The sequence below is a fragment of the Aureococcus anophagefferens genome (assembly GCF_000186865.1).
Source record: "Aureococcus anophagefferens unplaced genomic scaffold AURANscaffold_4, whole genome shotgun sequence".
Lineage (NCBI taxonomy): Eukaryota > Pelagophyceae > Pelagomonadales > Pelagomonadaceae > Aureococcus > Aureococcus anophagefferens.
The window spans coordinates 2,801,182-2,816,716 of record NW_008705564.1 but is presented as its reverse complement, the minus strand read 5'-3'; the positions used below and the strand labels follow the sequence as shown (position 1 = coordinate 2,816,716).

General features: G+C 71.1%; 6 protein-coding genes across 6 annotated transcripts; 4 read left to right on the top strand and 2 right to left on the bottom strand.

Annotated features, from left to right (window-relative positions):
• Positions 1-5,153: 5,153 nt before the first annotated feature.
• AURANDRAFT_62389 (hypothetical protein) lies at positions 5,154-6,410 on the top strand (the record flags this gene model as incomplete). Its single annotated transcript, XM_009036222.1, has 1 exon — positions 5,154-6,410. The coding sequence occupies one exon, from the start codon at positions 5,154-5,156 to the stop codon at positions 6,408-6,410; it is 1,257 nt and encodes a 418-aa protein (XP_009034470.1).
• A 68-nt stretch (positions 6,411-6,478) lies between these two features.
• Positions 6,479-6,709, bottom strand: AURANDRAFT_8009 (hypothetical protein; the record flags this gene model as incomplete). Its single annotated transcript, XM_009035922.1, has 1 exon — positions 6,479-6,709. A coding segment is annotated over one exon (231 nt), but the record flags the coding sequence as incomplete, so codon positions are not given.
• Positions 6,710-7,117: 408 nt separating this feature from the next.
• AURANDRAFT_22169 (hypothetical protein) lies at positions 7,118-8,734 on the top strand (the record flags this gene model as incomplete). Its single annotated transcript, XM_009036223.1, has 2 exons — positions 7,118-8,064; positions 8,197-8,734. 2 exons carry the CDS (start codon positions 7,118-7,120, stop codon positions 8,732-8,734), a joined length of 1,485 nt encoding a protein of 494 aa, XP_009034471.1.
• A 21-nt stretch (positions 8,735-8,755) lies between these two features.
• On the bottom strand, positions 8,756-10,216 carry AURANDRAFT_36612 (hypothetical protein; the record flags this gene model as incomplete). Its single annotated transcript, XM_009036185.1, has 1 exon — positions 8,756-10,216. The coding sequence occupies one exon, from the start codon at positions 10,139-10,141 to the stop codon at positions 8,816-8,818; it is 1,326 nt and encodes a 441-aa protein (XP_009034433.1).
• A 1,324-nt stretch (positions 10,217-11,540) lies between these two features.
• Positions 11,541-12,233, top strand: AURANDRAFT_13690 (hypothetical protein; the record flags this gene model as incomplete). The annotated part of the gene is made up of 1 exon (XM_009036224.1): positions 11,541-12,233. A coding segment is annotated over one exon (693 nt), but the record flags the coding sequence as incomplete, so codon positions are not given.
• A 1,750-nt stretch (positions 12,234-13,983) lies between these two features.
• AURANDRAFT_62386 (hypothetical protein) lies at positions 13,984-14,824 on the top strand (the record flags this gene model as incomplete). Its single annotated transcript, XM_009036225.1, has 2 exons — positions 13,984-14,269; positions 14,796-14,824. The coding sequence occupies 2 exons, from the start codon at positions 13,984-13,986 to the stop codon at positions 14,822-14,824; spliced, it is 315 nt and encodes a 104-aa protein (XP_009034473.1).
• Positions 14,825-15,535: the final 711 nt, after the last annotated feature.

The following is a 15,535-nucleotide window of genomic DNA, read 5'->3' as shown; positions in this document are numbered from 1 at the left end:
AGCCGCCCCGACGGCGCCGCCGACGGCCTGCGCGGACGAACCGGCGTGGCGCAAGAAGGGCGCGCCCTCGAAGGACTGCGCGTGGGTCGCGGCCTACGCGTTCACCCGCTGCTACGTCGTCGGCGACGACGACCGCAAGGCGACCGCGGGCTGCCGAGTCGCGTGCGGCACCTGCTCGCCGCCGCCGACGCGCGCGCCGGTCGTCGCGATTCCCCAGGGCTGCGCGTCCTACTTCGACGGGTGCAACACGTGCGACGGCTCCGGCCGCTCCTGCACCGAGATGTTCTGCGAAACGTACGAAGAGGCGCGCTGCCTCGCCTACGCGGACGCGGCGGCGTCCTACAGCTACTCGTACGGCGACCGCGATTTCGTCGTCGTCGACGGCGGCGGCGAGGACGACCGCGACGCGCGCGACGACGACGGCTCCGTCGCGAAGACGGACGACGACTCCGGCGGCGGCGAGGCGATCCCCGCCGGGTGCACGTCCTGGTACGACGGCTGCAACACCTGCGCCGTGACGTCGGACGCGGGCGCGCTCGCGTGTACGAAGAAGTTCTGCGACGACTACGGCGACGCGCGGTGCCTCGCCTACGGGGCCGCGGGCGACGACGACGGCCGCGGGGCGCTCGTCGTCGACGGCCGCGACGCCGCGTAGCGCGACGACGGCGCGGGCGACGGCGGCGGCGACGGGAGCGCGGACGGCGGCGGCGGCGACGACGGCCGCGGCGACGGCGGCCGCGGCGACGGCGGCGGCGACGCGGCCCCGGGCGTCGGCGGCGCGCTCGGCGCGTAGAACGCCGACGGCGCGGCCGAGGGCCCCGCGGGCGCGGCGGACGGCGCGTAGGCGCGCGTCGGAGACGCGGACGGCGCGTAGTCCCCCGGGGCCGTGAAGACGCCGGACACGCACGACGTGTTCCGCCGCGCGTCGATCTCCCGCAGGATGAGCTCGTTCCACGCGTGGCACGTGGCCACGTTCGCGTGCTTGTCGTCGAAGGTGTGCGCGTCGAGGGCGTCGAGGCCGTACAGGGGGTAGACGTCGACGACGGGCACGCCGCGGCGCGCCATGAGGGCCGCGGCGACGCGGTTCTGCGCCTCGATGGGCGCCACCCAGGCGCCGATGTCGCCGTCGATCTCCTTGCCGCAGCACGACGTCGTCCGGTAGATGCCGAGGCGGCCGTCGACGTCGAGGAGCTCGTCGACGACCCTCGCGAGCGTCGCGTCGTACCTGCGGACGCGCGCGTTCGCGCGCGGCGCTCGCGATGTCCCTCGATCGCCGACGCCGGGTCGCGTACCACGCCTCGCATTCCGCGTCGAAGCCCTTGCCGCACTCGTAGGCGGAGTAGCTCTTCAGCAGCTGCCACCAGCCCATGTTGTAGACGACGACGTCCGCCTCGAGCGTCGCGGCGACGTCCGCGAGCGTCGCGTCGCCGGCGACCTGGTCCGCGAGCGTGTGGCCCTTGCTCCCGATGGGCGTGTCCGCCTCCTGTGGCGTGTCGTCGGCGTCGTCCCACCAGACGTGCTGGATGAAGTAGAACTCCGTCTCGATGGGCCGCGTGTCGAAGTCGCCGTCGCTGAACGTCTTCCAGGCGTGCTGCCGCTGCGTCGCCTGGTCCGTGAGGATGCCCTCGGCGTTCCAGCTTTCGATGCCGTCGTAGTCGCCGCTGCCCGGGCCCGCGCCCATGGACTGCTTGCTGCTGAACTCGTCGGCCCGGAGCTCGCCCGTCGCGAGGAAGTTGTTCAGGCCGAAGAAGCAGTAGCGCGTCAGGCTGTCGCCGAAGAAGGTGACCTTCTGCCCGCGGAGCACGCACTTGGCCTCCTCCCAGGTGATGGCCGCGTCAGCTCCAGCCAGCGCGATGGCTGCGAGCGCGCGCGGAAGCATTCGTATCGTAGGCGACGGCGGTGGTTGTTGGCGTCAGTTGTCGTTACCGGATGCACCGAGCTCTGGCCGCAGCGGGGCAGCCCGAGAGCCATTCCAATTGCATTTTTCGTGGCAGCTCGTGCAAGTGCACAGTTGCAGTCAATGGTTTCCTTCATCACTCCCGTCGAAGGTGCAGATGTCCAGCTATAGATCACACTCTATATCACTAGTAGTTACTTATTATGAATCGCCGGCAATTTACGCATGATTAGCGATATAAGCCTGGTATGACGTCGGGGCAGAAGAGCCCGAGGTGCTGCCCGAATCTTCGTCCGAGCTGCTATCTGAGTCCTCGTCGTCAAATCGAGTTGGATAGTAGCGGTCGACAATTCTGAGAGACTCCGCGGCATAGGCGACGGTGGCGGAGGTGACCGTGAATGGCGCGGCTGATTTGGGAGGGTAGTCAACTGTTCGCACAGAATGTGCATGCGCCCAAGGTTCTTCAAGAAAGCGAGGCGTAGGATCCTCATCGTCCAACGTTTCATCTGCACTCGAGTAGTCATCATCGTCGGTCGGCGGCAGTTCTGAGTGAGAGAATTCAGGATGCAAAAGATAGATAATTTTGAGAAGTGCTCCGATGGCGCCAAAGCAATAGCACGAGGCCAATTCCATCGCAGCTCCGGTGATACCGACGACGCTTGCTCGCCGCGCGATGCGCCGCACGATGCACGCGAGCTCAGAATTCGAACAGTCGTTGACAAGCTCGCCGAGAAGCGATTTGCGAAAAGGTTCTTGCTTCATCTTTTCCACAGTTCGATCATATCGGGATCCGTACTGACTCGAGAAGGGAAGCACCTCATCTAGCCAATTTTCAATCGATAAAAAAGTAGCAGCTTGAGCGCCTGATGCATGTTGTAGCGTCTGGAGATAAAAGAAAAAGTCTCTTGCGCCCACAGTGCTTCCAGTCTCCGACAACAAAGGAGGGGAAAGATCGTCGTCTCCGTGGCCGGTATGCGAGCGGTGCATCATGCAAAGTAAGCAGCCCTCCATAATTCCACCCATCCATTGTTCCACAACGTCGCATAGGGCCGCAACGGCGCCGTCGGTGAAGCGCGGTCGCGGATCGACGTTGCTGTAGCCGCAGCGACCATAGAGGAACTCGACGATTCGTCGCATTTTCACGGGGCCGAGGACGCTCTTGAAATCCCCTTCGGGCTCAGGAAGGCCTCTTTGGAGGTGCCTAATCGCACGGATGGCGACTGCTTCGAGGCAGCCGCGCCTGCCCGCGACAGAAGTTTCCTGTAGAACATTGTCGCCGTAGCCGATGGGCCGCGGCTGCCAGAGCGCGTCGTCGACGACCCCGCGCCACGCGACGCACACGAGCTCGCACCGCAGGAAGTCAGCGCCGTTGCGGACGAAGTGCAAGATTTCGCGCAGAACATCGGGCGAGCGTAGCACGGTCGAAGGCAAAGTTGACATAGGGAGCGGGAGATAGCAGAGAGCGGCGACCGTCGCGCGCCGCTTGTGGAGAATATATGCGCGCGCGCGGCGCGCTGCTCGTGGAGAAGCTGTGCGCGCGGCGCTGCTCGTCGAGAAGCTGAGCGACGCCGCGGCGCGCTACTCGTCGAGACGCGCCGGGCGCGCGCGGAGCCGATTCGCTCGACCCGGGCCGGCAACCTGAGTCGCGTAGTTGAACGGAGGTTACCTCTCCACTTACCCGTCGCCGAGCGCGACTTTACTCCTGCCGCCGCTCTGGGTTTCGTTCTTAGCCGCCCGGGAGGGGGGCTTGAAGGGGTTCGACGGGGGTAGGGGGTCCCTCGCCCGGCGCCGGCGGGTTCCGGGACGGGGGGAGGGGGGGGTCGTCGGCTCGTGGCCCAGGCGACCCGGGGGAGGGGGCTCAGGAGCTCGCCACGGCGTCGGCGCCGAGCGCAGCGAAGATGGAGGTGAACTCCGGGTCCGACCCCGGCTCCGGCTTCGGCTTCGTCGGCGACGCGCGCGCGAACTGGTGCGCCTCGGCTTTGTTCCGCCGGAATCGCCGGTGCGCGTAGAGCAGCGCCGCGCCTAGAGCCGCGCCGACGGCGACGCCCGCGACCGCGAGCCCGGCGGCGAGCCCGATCGACGCGGCGTCCGCGCCGCCGCCGTCGTCGTCGTCGGAGGCGGCGGCGGCGCTCGCGGCCGCCTCGACGGGTCCCGGCGTCGGCGCGGGCCCGCGCGCGCGGCCGTCGTCGCCATCGTCGCGCGCGGCGTCGCCGCCGTCGTCGACGGCTCCGTCGCCACCGTCATCGTGGCCGTCGTGGCCGTCGTCGTCGTAGGCGGCGTCGCGGCCGTCGACGACGAGCGCGCCGCGGCCGTCGTCGTCGTCCGCGGCCCCGTAGGCGAGGCAACGCGCGTCGCCGTAGTCGTCGCAGAACCTCCTCGTGCACGCGAGCGCGCCCGACGTCACGGTGCAGGTGTTGCAGCCGTCGTACCAGGACGTGCACCCGACGGGAGAAGCCTCGCCGCCGCCGGAGTCGTCGTCCTCCTCCGCGACGGAGCCGCGGTCGTCGCGCGCGTCGCGGTCGTCCTCGCCGCCGCCGTCGTCGCGCGCGTCGCGGTCGTCCTCGCCGCCGTCGTCGTCGCGCGCGTCGCGGTCGTCCTCGCCGCCGTCGTCGACGACGACGAAATCGCGGTCGCCGTACGAGTAGCTGTAGGATTCCGCCGCGATATAGGCGGTCGGCGCGCGCGTCGGCGGCGCCGTGCAGGTGCCGCACGACACTTGGCAGCCCTCGGTCGCCTTGCGGTCGTCGTCGCCGACGACGTAGCAGCGGGTGAACGCGTAGGCCGCGACCCAGGCGCAGTCCTTCGAGGGCGCGCCCGCCTTGCGCCACGCCGGTTCGTCCGCGCAGGCCGTCGGCGGCGCCGTCGGCGCGGCCGTCGCCGACGGGCCCGCGGACGGCAGCGGCGTCGGCTCCGGCGGTCGCGGCGACGGCGCGGCGCTCGACGACGGCGCCGGCGACGGCTCCCCAATGATGGCGGCGTCGGCGCCGGCCAGCATGATGTACGCGAGCGCGCGCTGAAGCATTCTCATCGGTGGATGGTGGTGTCAATGTCGCTACTGGATGCACCTAGCTCTGGCAGCAGCGGGGCAGCCCGAGGGCCATTGCATTTGCATTTTTCATGCACATCGCGAAGTGCACTGCTCCGAGGTTGCGGTCGACATTAACCTCCTCTCCACTCCAGTGGACTGGTCTCGCGCTCAGGAGAGCCACAGCTGTCTCACAGAGCGCCGCGCCGCCGCCAGCAAGAGCACCCCAGAATGGCATCGCGGAAGCGCCGGCGCGACGGCGACGCGCTCGACGCGCTCGCGGCGGCCGCCGACGCCATCGGCTTCGACGCGCGGGCCTTCGAGCGCGACGGCTTCGCCTTCCTGGACAACTACGCCCTCGGCGAGGGCGCGCGGGCCCGCGCGCTCGCGTCGGCGCTCGCGCTGCGGCGGACGAAGGAGTTCGCGAGCTTCAACGACGCGGACCCGGACAAGCGGCGCGTCTTCGCGCTCCTGGACCCCATCAAGCCGCTCCTGCGGGCGCTCGTGTCCGGCGGCGGCGGCCTCGAGGGCTTCGTCGAGCCCGGCGACACGCGCAACAACCGCATGGAGCCGAACCAGTGCCAGCTCGCGCGGCGCCAGCCCGGCGACGGCTTCTGGGGCAAGCCCCACATCGACACGCCCCACGGGGCCCAGCGCGACGGCGCGCCGCACCACAACTGCACGGTTATCGTCGGCGTCGTCCTCGACGGCGCCATGCACGCGCGCGACGACGCGGGCGCGCTCCTCGTGGCGCCGGGCAGCCACCGGGCCTTCGCCGCGGCGTTCCGCGACCACGGCGCGTGCGCGCGCTGCCGGGGCTTCGGCGGCGGCGGCGTCGTCCGCTTCTACGGCCACGACCGCGACAAGAGCGTGGCGACGGCCGAGTCGACGGCCGCGCACTACCTCGGCGCCGAGCCGCCGCTCGCGCACGTCCGCGCGCGGCCCGGCGCCGCGTTTATCGTGCACCACCAGGTGCTCCACAGCGTCCGCGAGGTCGCCGCCGACGCGCCGGGCCGCCTCATCGTCTACTTCCGCGTCCGCGCGAAGCGGCCCGCGGGCGAGAAGCAGCGGCGCCACGCGGCGATGAAAGACGTCGACCTCGAGATGCCGCGGCTGAAGGCGCTCGCGGCGCGGCAGGTCGCGGCGCGGGGGCGCGAGCCGCCGCCGCTCGCGGCGCCCGGCGACGCGCTCGTCTATGATGAGGTTCACAACGCCTACATCGCGCGCGACGGCGCGGTCCTCCCGCTCCCGTCCGTCCGGCGGAACGCGGACCTCACGCCGGATGCGGACGCGGCGGACGACGCGCCGGAGACGCCGGACGCGCCGGCGGCGCCGCGCGACCCACGCGAGGGCCCGCGCCAGAGCTACGCCGACGAGCCCGCCGGGCGCAAGCCCCCGTCCTGCTCCGGCATCGCGCCCGGGACCCCGAAGAAGCCGCGCGTCGTGCTCCCCGTGCACCTCCGCCCCGCCCGGCGCCGCGGCTCCTAGGCGCGCGGTGAGGTCCCCGGTGGTCCTCGTACCGGGCCGGCGGGTACTCGAGTCTTAGGCGCGCGTCAGTCGATGATGAGGTCCCGGATGGGCCAGTCCTCGTAGGAGCCGTCGGGCAGGTACCGTCGGATGATGAGCGGGATCTTGCGCTCGCGGAGCTCCTTGTTGGCGATCTTGAGGGGGTCCGTCTCGCCCGCGACGTCGACCATGACCGGCGCGTTCATGGAGATCTGCAGCGCGCGCGTGCCCAGCACGCGCGCCTTCTCGTACTTCGTCATGTACCGCGTCGTGACGCGCTCCGCGTTCTCCGCGGGGCCGCCGTCGACGCCGTCGTCGGGCGCCTCGAGGAGCTCGATCTCGTCGCCTCCGTCCTCGTCCATGGGCTCGAGGCCGCCGTCGTCGTCGAGGCCGCCGTCGTCCTCGGGCGCGAAGTCGGCCATGGTACCGGGCGCGGGCGAGTTTATCGGTCCGCGCGGCGGTCGGCGTGCGCGGCGGAGAGGCGGTCGGTGTCGGCGGCGGAGGCGATGGAGCCGGAGAGCGCTCGCTTTTTGACGCCGACGTTGACGAGATGTTGACGCTCTCGAGCTCTCGGGCTGAGGTGCTCGACGTCGTCCGCGGTCACCGCGCTGTGCTTGCGCGTCGCAAAGAACAGCGCATAATTCACCTGTGCGCGGCGTCGCAGCGAACAGCGCATAAATCGCTCTGCGATGCGCGCCGCCCTCCGCCGCTGCGCGGTCGCCGGCCCGCCGCCGCGCCGCGCCCTGTCGTCGGCCGCCGCCGTCGACGATCGGCTCCTCGCGTCCCTGGAGGCCGTCTGCGACACGTCGACGAACGCGAGCATCCTGGCGCGCCACGGCAAGGACGAGTCGCACCACGCGTGCGTGCCGCCCGACGTCGTCGCGTTCCCGGCGTCGACGGCCGAGGTGTCCGCGCTGCTGAGACTCTGCCACGAGCGGCGGACGCCCGTCGTGCCCTTTGGGGTGGGCACGAGCCTCGAGGGCCACGTGCAGGCGCCGCGGGGCGGCCTGTCCATCGACGTCGGCGCGAAGATGACGGCCATGCTCGAGGAAAACGCCGGCGACATGGACTGCCGCGCGGAGGCCGGAGCGACGCGCAAAGCCGTCAACGCGGCGCTGCGCCACACGGGCCTCGAGTTCATGGTCGACCCGGGCGCGGACGCGACCGTCGGCGGCATGGCGGCCTGCGGCGCGTCGGGCACGACGGCCGTGCGCTACGGCACGATGCGCGACGCCGTCCTCGGCTTGACCGTCGTCCTCGCGGACGGGACGGTCCTGGAGACGGGCGGCCGCGCGCGCAAGTCGTCGGCGGGCTACGACCTCACGCGGCTCTTCATCGGGTCCGAGGGCACGCTCGGCGTCATCACGGAGGTCGCGCTCGCGCTGCACCCGGCGCCGTCGCACGTCTCCGCCGCGACGGTGCGCTTCGAAACGCTCGCGGCCGCCGTCGAGGCCGTCGAGGGCCTGCGGCTCCACGGCGTGCCCGTCGCGCGCTGCGAGCTGCTGGACGCGACGACGCTCGCGGCCTTCAACGCCTACAACGCGGGCGTCGCCGGCTTTTCGCCGCAGCCGCTCGCGCCGTCGTTGTTCCTCGAGTTCCACGGCATGAGCGCGGCGCGCGACACACATCTTCGACTGTTTCGACGCGAGGTGTTCCGCTGTGCTTCGAGAACGCGACGAGAGCCATCGATTCGTCCAAACATCGGCCGAATCGACTCGGCTCGAGAGTTTTTGGAATAACCGGTGTTTTTTTCCCGCGCAGGCATGAGCGCGGCGAACGTGGAGGAGCAGGCCGACGTCGCGCGGGCCGTCGCCGAGGACTGCGGCGGGTCCGACTTCGCGTGGTCCGCCGACGAGGGCGAGCGGAACCGGCTCTGGGCCGCGCGCCACTCGACGTACTACGCGTCGCTCGCGCTGAAGCAGGACGGCAGGGCCGTCGTCACGGACGCGTGCGTGCCCCTGTCCGCGCTCGCGGACGTCGTCGAGCGGACGGCGGCGGACGTCGCGGCGGCGGGCGTCGTCGGCCCCATCTTCGGCCACGCGGGCGACGGCAACTTCCACTGCATCCTCGTCTACAACGACGACGACGACGCCGACTACCTCGCGCGGCTCCACGGCGTCAACGCGAAGCTCGTCGCGCGCGCCATCGACGCCGGCGGCACGTGCACGGGGGAGCACGGCGTCGGCGCCGGGAAGAAGGCCTACGTGCTCCAGGAGCGGGGGCCCGCGGCCGTCGGCGCGATGCGCGCGGTCAAGGCCGCGCTCGACCCGCGCGGCATCATGAACCCGGGTAAGATCTTCGACTAGGAGCGCCGGCGCGGACGCGGGCGCGGGGGGGCTGGCTTAGGATCTTCGCGGCGCGGGAGGGGGGCGGACGGCGCGCGCGCGTCAGACCTTCTGCTTCTTCGCCGGCGGCGGCAACAGCCGCGCCTCGGCGGCGCGCGCGTGGCCCTCGAGGCCCTCGATGCGCGCGAGGCGGACGGCGTCGCGGACGGCGCACTGGGACGCGGGCCCGTCGTCGATGCGCATCCAGGTGCGGATGCGGAGGAAGTCCATGACGCAGAGGCCGCCCGTGTAGCGGGCCGTGCCGGACGTCGGGAGCGTGTGGTTCGGGCCGATGCCGTAGTCGCCCATGACCTCCGCGGACCGGCTCCCGACGAAGAGGCCGCCGTAGTGGTTGCACCGGTCCGCGACGGCCCGCTCGTTTTCGCAGATGACCTCGAGGTGCTCCGGCGCGACGGCGTCGGACACGCGGAGCGCCTCGTCGACCGACTCGCACGCCACCGCGAAGCCCCTAGCGCACGCGGGCGCGGCGACGGCCTTCGTCGGGAGGTTCTCGAGCTGCGCGTCGAGGGCCGCGTTGATCTTGGCGACCATCTTCAGCGCGCCGGCCTTGCCCGACCCGTCGGACGAGAAGGCGACGACGATGGGCCGCGCGACGACGTCGTGCTCCGCCTGCGCGAGCATGTCCGCGGCGACGGTCGCGGCGTCCGCGGTCTCGTCGCAGATGACGAGCACCTCCGACGGCCCGGCGATCATGTCGATGCCGACGCGCGCCGACGTCGCCGCGCAGGCCTTGGCCGCCGTGACCCACGCGTTGCCGGGGCCGCAGAGCACGTCCGCGCGCGGCACGCCTTCTTCGGCGAGCGCGCCCGTCGCCATGGCCGCGATGGCGTGGGCGCCGCCGACGGCGACGAGCACGTCCGCGCCGGCGACGTGGGCCGCGGCGAGCGTCACGGGCAGGGGCTTGGGCGTCGCGACGACGACCGTCTTGACGCCCGCGGCGCGCGCGGTGACGGCCGTCATGAGCACGGAGCTCGGCAGCGGGTAGCGGCCCCCGGGCGCGTAGCAGCCCGCGACCTCCACGGGGCTCACGGTGTGGCCCGCGACGCCGCCGGGGATGGGCGTCTCCATGTCGACGAAGGAGGCTTTTTGCGCGAGCGCGAAGGCCTTGATGCGCGCGCCGCACGCCTCGAGGCACGCGCGGTCGTCGGCGTCCAGACCGTCGTAGGCCGCCTTCATGGCGGCCTTGTCGACGACGGCCGACTGGCCCTCCGTCAGCTCGCCGAACTGGCCCGCGTAGGCGTAGACCGCCGGCGCGCCCTCGGCCTTGACCTTGGCGAGGCACTGCTCGGCGAATTCCATGACCTTCGTGTCGAGCGTCTCGCTGTCGCCGGCGTTCACCGACGACGCCTCCACGATCTTGACGCCCATGGTTGTTAGTTGCGCGACGGACGTGCGCGGTCGCGCGTCGGGACGGCGGCGGTGGCGGCGCTCGGCAGGCGCAATGAAGGTTGCGGCTCAAGGCCTCGGCTTCGCTACCTGGAGTCAGTGCTTGAGTCAACTTGCCGTCATGGTGCCGTCCAGCTCGGGGGGAGATCTCGAGGTCGTGATCTCGACGTCCGCGGGACGACGATCGACGTGCCCTCAACAACACACAAGGGGCCGTGGCGCCCGCCGAGCACGTCCGAAAGGCAGTTTAGTCGCGCGGCCCGGCCCCATACATGACCGGCGCCGCCTCGCTCCGGATCGCCGGGATCGCGTCTGAGCGCGCGGGATCGCTCGGGATCGCGCAATATCGCTCGAGGTCGCTCGAGATCGCGCGCAGATCGCCCGGGGATCGCGCAGATCGCTCGAGGTCGCTCGAGATCGCTCAGGATCGCTCGGGATCGCTGCGGGATCGCTCGGGATCGCGCCGGATCGCCGCCGGGATCCCGGTGGCGCCGGCCCTCCATACAGGCACCTTCTCAGCCTGAGGCTTCACTCTGGTAGGGTCCCATTTCCAATGCAAGCATTTTTCATTCCCGCAGCATACGGGGATCCTAAGCTGATTCCTCCCCTGAATGAAAATCCGAAACGTCTTGAGATGCCAGAAGCGACGCCGACACCTGCGTCGTCTGCTAGGCCTTCTGCTCAGGCTTGGAGCCGCTCTTGCACGGTTAGGCCTGTGTGCTGCCGTGCGAGCACACCTTTCACTCCACGTGTGTCGGCGAACCCATCGCTCTCTCCGATCAGACGCGCGCGAGCGCTGGCGGGGCAGACGCCGGAGCTGAGCTTGCCGATGAGGTCGACCTCGGTGCGAGCCCGGCCACCGCCGCGAAGCTCGCGGGGTCGACGTCGCAGCCGCGCAACGGCGCCTTCCGCTCCGGGTGTTTCAACCGAAGCGCCTCGGCGACGCCGGCGTCGCGGGGGTCGCGGGTGCCGTTGCTCGTCAGAGACGCGCGGCGGCAAAGACTCTCGGACCCCCGCCCTCTCCGCCGCACAAGTGTCAAGACGGGCAGGAGCTGCTCCGCCACAAAGAGAGAGCGCCCGGCCGCGCCGCCGAACCGTGCTGGCGCGCCGCGTCGTCATCGCGGCGTGGGCCCTGCGCTGCGCGGCCTTCGCGCCGCGCCGGCCCCTGCGCGCCATGAGCGCCCTCGACGCGTCGAAGGCGGGCGCGCAGAAGAAGGGCAAGCCGTCGCCGGAGGAGATCGCGCGGCTGCGCGCCGCCGCCGCGGCGCGCAAGGCCGCGGCGCCCAAGGCCGCGGCGCCGCCACCGCCGCCGCAACAAAAGAAGGAGCGGGACCCCGCCGCGGAGGCCGCGGCGCTGCGCGGCTTCGGCGTCGGCTGCGCGCTCGTCGACTGCGGCGCGAACCTGCAGGGCCGCCACGGCTTCGACGAGACCGCGCGGCTCCTCGACCGCGCGGCGCTCGCGGGCGTGGGCCGCGTCGTGCTCACGGGCTGCGACGTGGCCGGCTCGCGGTCGGGCGTCGCGTTCTGCGAACGGCGGTCCGCGGCCGGCGAAAAGGGCCTCTACGCGACCGCGGGCGTGCACCCGCACGACGCCAAGACCTGGGACGACGCCACGGCGGCGGAACTCCGGGCCATCGCGGCGTCGCCCCACTGCGTCGCCCTCGGCGAGTGCGGCCTCGACTACGACCGCATGTTCTCGCCGCGCGAGACGCAGCGGGACGTCTTCGCGGCGCAGTGCGCGCTGGCCAGAGACCTCGGCAAGCCCCTCTGGGTCCACGTGCGCGAGGTCGACGCGCCCGGCGCGCCCCTGGGCGCCTACGCCGACGCCATCGCGATTCTGGGCGCGTCGGGCCTCGACCCGCGCCGCGTCTGCGTCCACTGCTTCACGGGGTCCGAAGCGGAGCTCCGGGCCGTCCGGAACTTCGGCGCGCGCGTGGGCTTCACGGGCTTCCTGGGCATCGCGAAGCGGTCCGGCGCCACGCGGTCCGCCGCCGCGGCGCTCGCGGCGGCGGGGCTCCTCGACGTCGCCCGAGGCGACGTCTTGCTCGAGACGGACGCGCCGTTCATGCTCCCGGACAAGGCCTACGTCCCCGCGGCCCTGGGCAAGCAACTCGGCCTCCGCGGCGGCAAGAACGAGCCCGCGGTCCTCCCCGCCGTCGCCCGGGCCCTCGCGGACGCGCTCGGCGCCGACGCGCGCGACGTCGCGGCGGCGACGACGGCCGCCGCCGCCGCCTTCTTCGCCTTCGACGCCGCGGACGCCGCGGTCGACGGGGAACTAACTTAGTCGTACATGCGCGCCGGCTTCCAGGGGAAGCCGAAGCGCTCAAAGTCCGCCGCGAAGTAGGCCGTGACGTACCGCCGGGTTCGGTTGTCGTAGAGCGGCGACCGGTCCACGCGCGTGCCGTTCCACGCCGCCGCGGGTACGAAGTGCTCCTTCGTCGCGCCGGTTTCGCAGGACGAGAGGCAGTGGACCTTGGCCGGCGCCAGGCGCGCGTAGCCGAGGTCGCCGAGCACGGCGCCGAGGTCCGCGCCGAGCGCGTTCACGCGGACGACGCGGACGTCGCCGAGGCCCGCGAGGAGGTCCGACGCGCGCGCCAGGGTGCCCGACGTGCCCGACGCGTCGCCGAAGTGGCGCCGGACCCACGCGCGGAACGCGCGCGCGTCGTCGCGGCACGGCTCCGCGGCGCACGGTGCGACGACGCCGTGGTACGCGGCGGAGCTCACGACGCGGCGGAAGGGGTTCGCCGCGAGGACGAAGCCGACGTCCCCGGGGCACGCGCCCTCGGGCGCCGCGTGCGCCTGGCGGGGCGCGACTCGCGCGCGCGGCCGTCCCCCGGACGAGCGGCCGCGCCCCTCGGAGCGGCGCGGCGCGCGATCAAAACGAGCGACGGGCCCTCGGGACATCGCGCCCCGGGACGTCGCGGCGCCGGCCGCGCGCGTGGTCGCACGTGCGCACGCCGAGCTGCTTCCGGAGCAGCGCGCGGACCGTGCCCGTCGCCGAGTGCTGCGGGAAGACCTGCGTGGACATCAAAGCTTCAACCCAATGCAATCAGCCAAAACGACTTCGATTTGACCAAGCTCGAGAGTTTTGAAGTTTGGTCGGGAGTGGTTGATTTGCACACGGGGGAGGACGGCGAACCAGGGCCGCCCGGTCGGCCCGACGCCGCGGCAGCCGCTCTTCCGCTTCCCGCAGGAGCGGCACGCGGCCGGACACGCCTCGTCGCCGGTCCGCCCGTCGGCGCCGGTCCGCCCGCATCTCGCGACCGCGAGCGCGGCGCAGGGTCGCCCGGAGAGGACCCACGTCGGCGAGTCGCGCGGCTCTTCGTTACCGCGTGCGTCGAACACGAGGAGGATGAGGACGACGACGACGCGCCGCATCGTTGAATCCGTCACGACTTTTGTGAGGCTTTTGGGGATCTATTTTGCTCGTCGTCGATTTCTCTCGTTCGCACGCCGGGAGCTCCCGCACGCGCCCTGGCGCATCCGGTGTGGGCGGCTTTGCGCGAATTCGGTCGCGAACATTGCGCGCAAAGCTAATGACCATGATTGACCGGCCAGGCTCGACCGCACTGCCACTGATCTGCCACTGGCACTCCGGCAGTCACTGGCAGATCACTGGCGAGCGTTGCCGAGGGTTGCCTTGACGGTCTCTGAACGTAGGGGGCCCGGGAGGAACCGCGGGGGACGGGAGGCTCAGAGGGGTCTCACAGGCGCGGGAGGCGCCAGTGGACGGCGGCGTCCTGGCGCAGGCGCCAGTGCCGAGGGTTGCCGCGCGAGACACTGCAGTACACTGCAGCGGTCGCCATCGCGTCGCTCAACGAGCCATGGCAAACCCAACGATGTTGGTCGCGGTGGTTGCGGCCGTCGTCCTACTCCCGGCGAGCGCACGAACACAAAACGGGTCTTTTTGCCCCTGTGGGTCCTGCAATGCGAGCTCGGTGGCGACGTACCGTCTCGCCGACACCTTCAAAGATCGCGTCGATAAGAAATATGCGTGCTTCTGGCCGGAATCGATCGCGTGCGACTACGTCAAGACGAAGCGGTGGGGCCGCGACCTGAGCGCGTTGCTCGCCGCGGTCCGACGGCACGAGGCCGCGCGGGCCGTCGAACGTCCGGCGCCAACGGACGTCGTCTGGCATCTCCGGCTCGGCGACACGTCCGGCTGCGAGCGCCCGTTTCATAACCAGGCGTGCGCCAAGAAGGAGAGCCATCAAAAGCAAAAAAAGGTCGACGTCCATTCGCAGTACTTCTTCCAAAAGGACTACTTTAAGGCGGCCCTGTCGCGGCTCTCGAATAAACTTCAACACGTGACCTTCGTGTACTCCACGACCCACGTCAAGTGCCTGACGGCGAAAAGGAACCACAATGATGAGCTTCCGCGGAGCTTCGTCGATCGGAGCCTCGAGTACGTCCGCGACGCGTCCGAGTTCCACCCTGTGTGCAAATCAAATCTTCAACCCGACTTTAATGTGCGCGTATTCGAAAGGTTCGACACAAGCTCTTCGGCTGTGTTTCGAGAACTCGATGAGAGCGATCGATTCGTCCAAAAATCAGCCGAATCGACTTCGATTTGACCGAGCTAGAGAATTTCAAAGTTGGTGGGGACGTCCCAAACCAATGGTTGATTTCCACACAGGTTCCTCCGGAGGCGGAATTATACAGTGAGCGAGCGCCGCGACCACCATCCCGACGACGACCTCGCCTACATGTGCGGCGCGAACGTGCTCGTCCTCGGCGGCGGCGGCTTCACGCATCTGGCGGCCCTGTGCGCGTTACACCGCGACCCGGCCGCCCGCGTCTACGGCTCCGCCTTCGTCCAGAAGGGCTTCCTCGCCGAGGCCGCGCGCGACGCCGGCCGCGCCGAGCGGTCGCTCGAGCGGGGGTCCGGGATCATCGACGTCTTCACCGGCTCGAAGGCGCGGACGAAGACGACCCCGCGAGAAAAAAAAGGCCGCGGCGCGCGGCGGCGGGGCTCCGAGTCGACCGCTTCGCCTTCGGCGGCGCCCGGCGGCTCGAATCGGCGGCGGGGCTCCGAGTCGAGCGCGCCGTTCGTGATCGCCGTCGTCGTCGGCGTCTTCGCCGCGGCCGCGCTCTTCCGGCTCGCGCGCGCCGCGCGCGCGCGCTACCGGCGCTGCCCCCTCGACGAGGCCTGGGCGCCGGACTGGGCCGGCGACGGCGACACCCGGGACGACCTCGAGCTCGTCGACGCGCGGCCGCCGCCGGACGCGGCGCCGCGCTTCACGCGCGAGCGCGAGCTCGTCCACCTCTTCGACGTCGACAGCGTCCGGAGCTCCCGCGGCCGCGCGGGGTCGGACCTCGTCTGAGGTCGCTCATTCCGCGAGACCGGCCGCGCGCGCGTTCGCGGTCGCCCTCGAC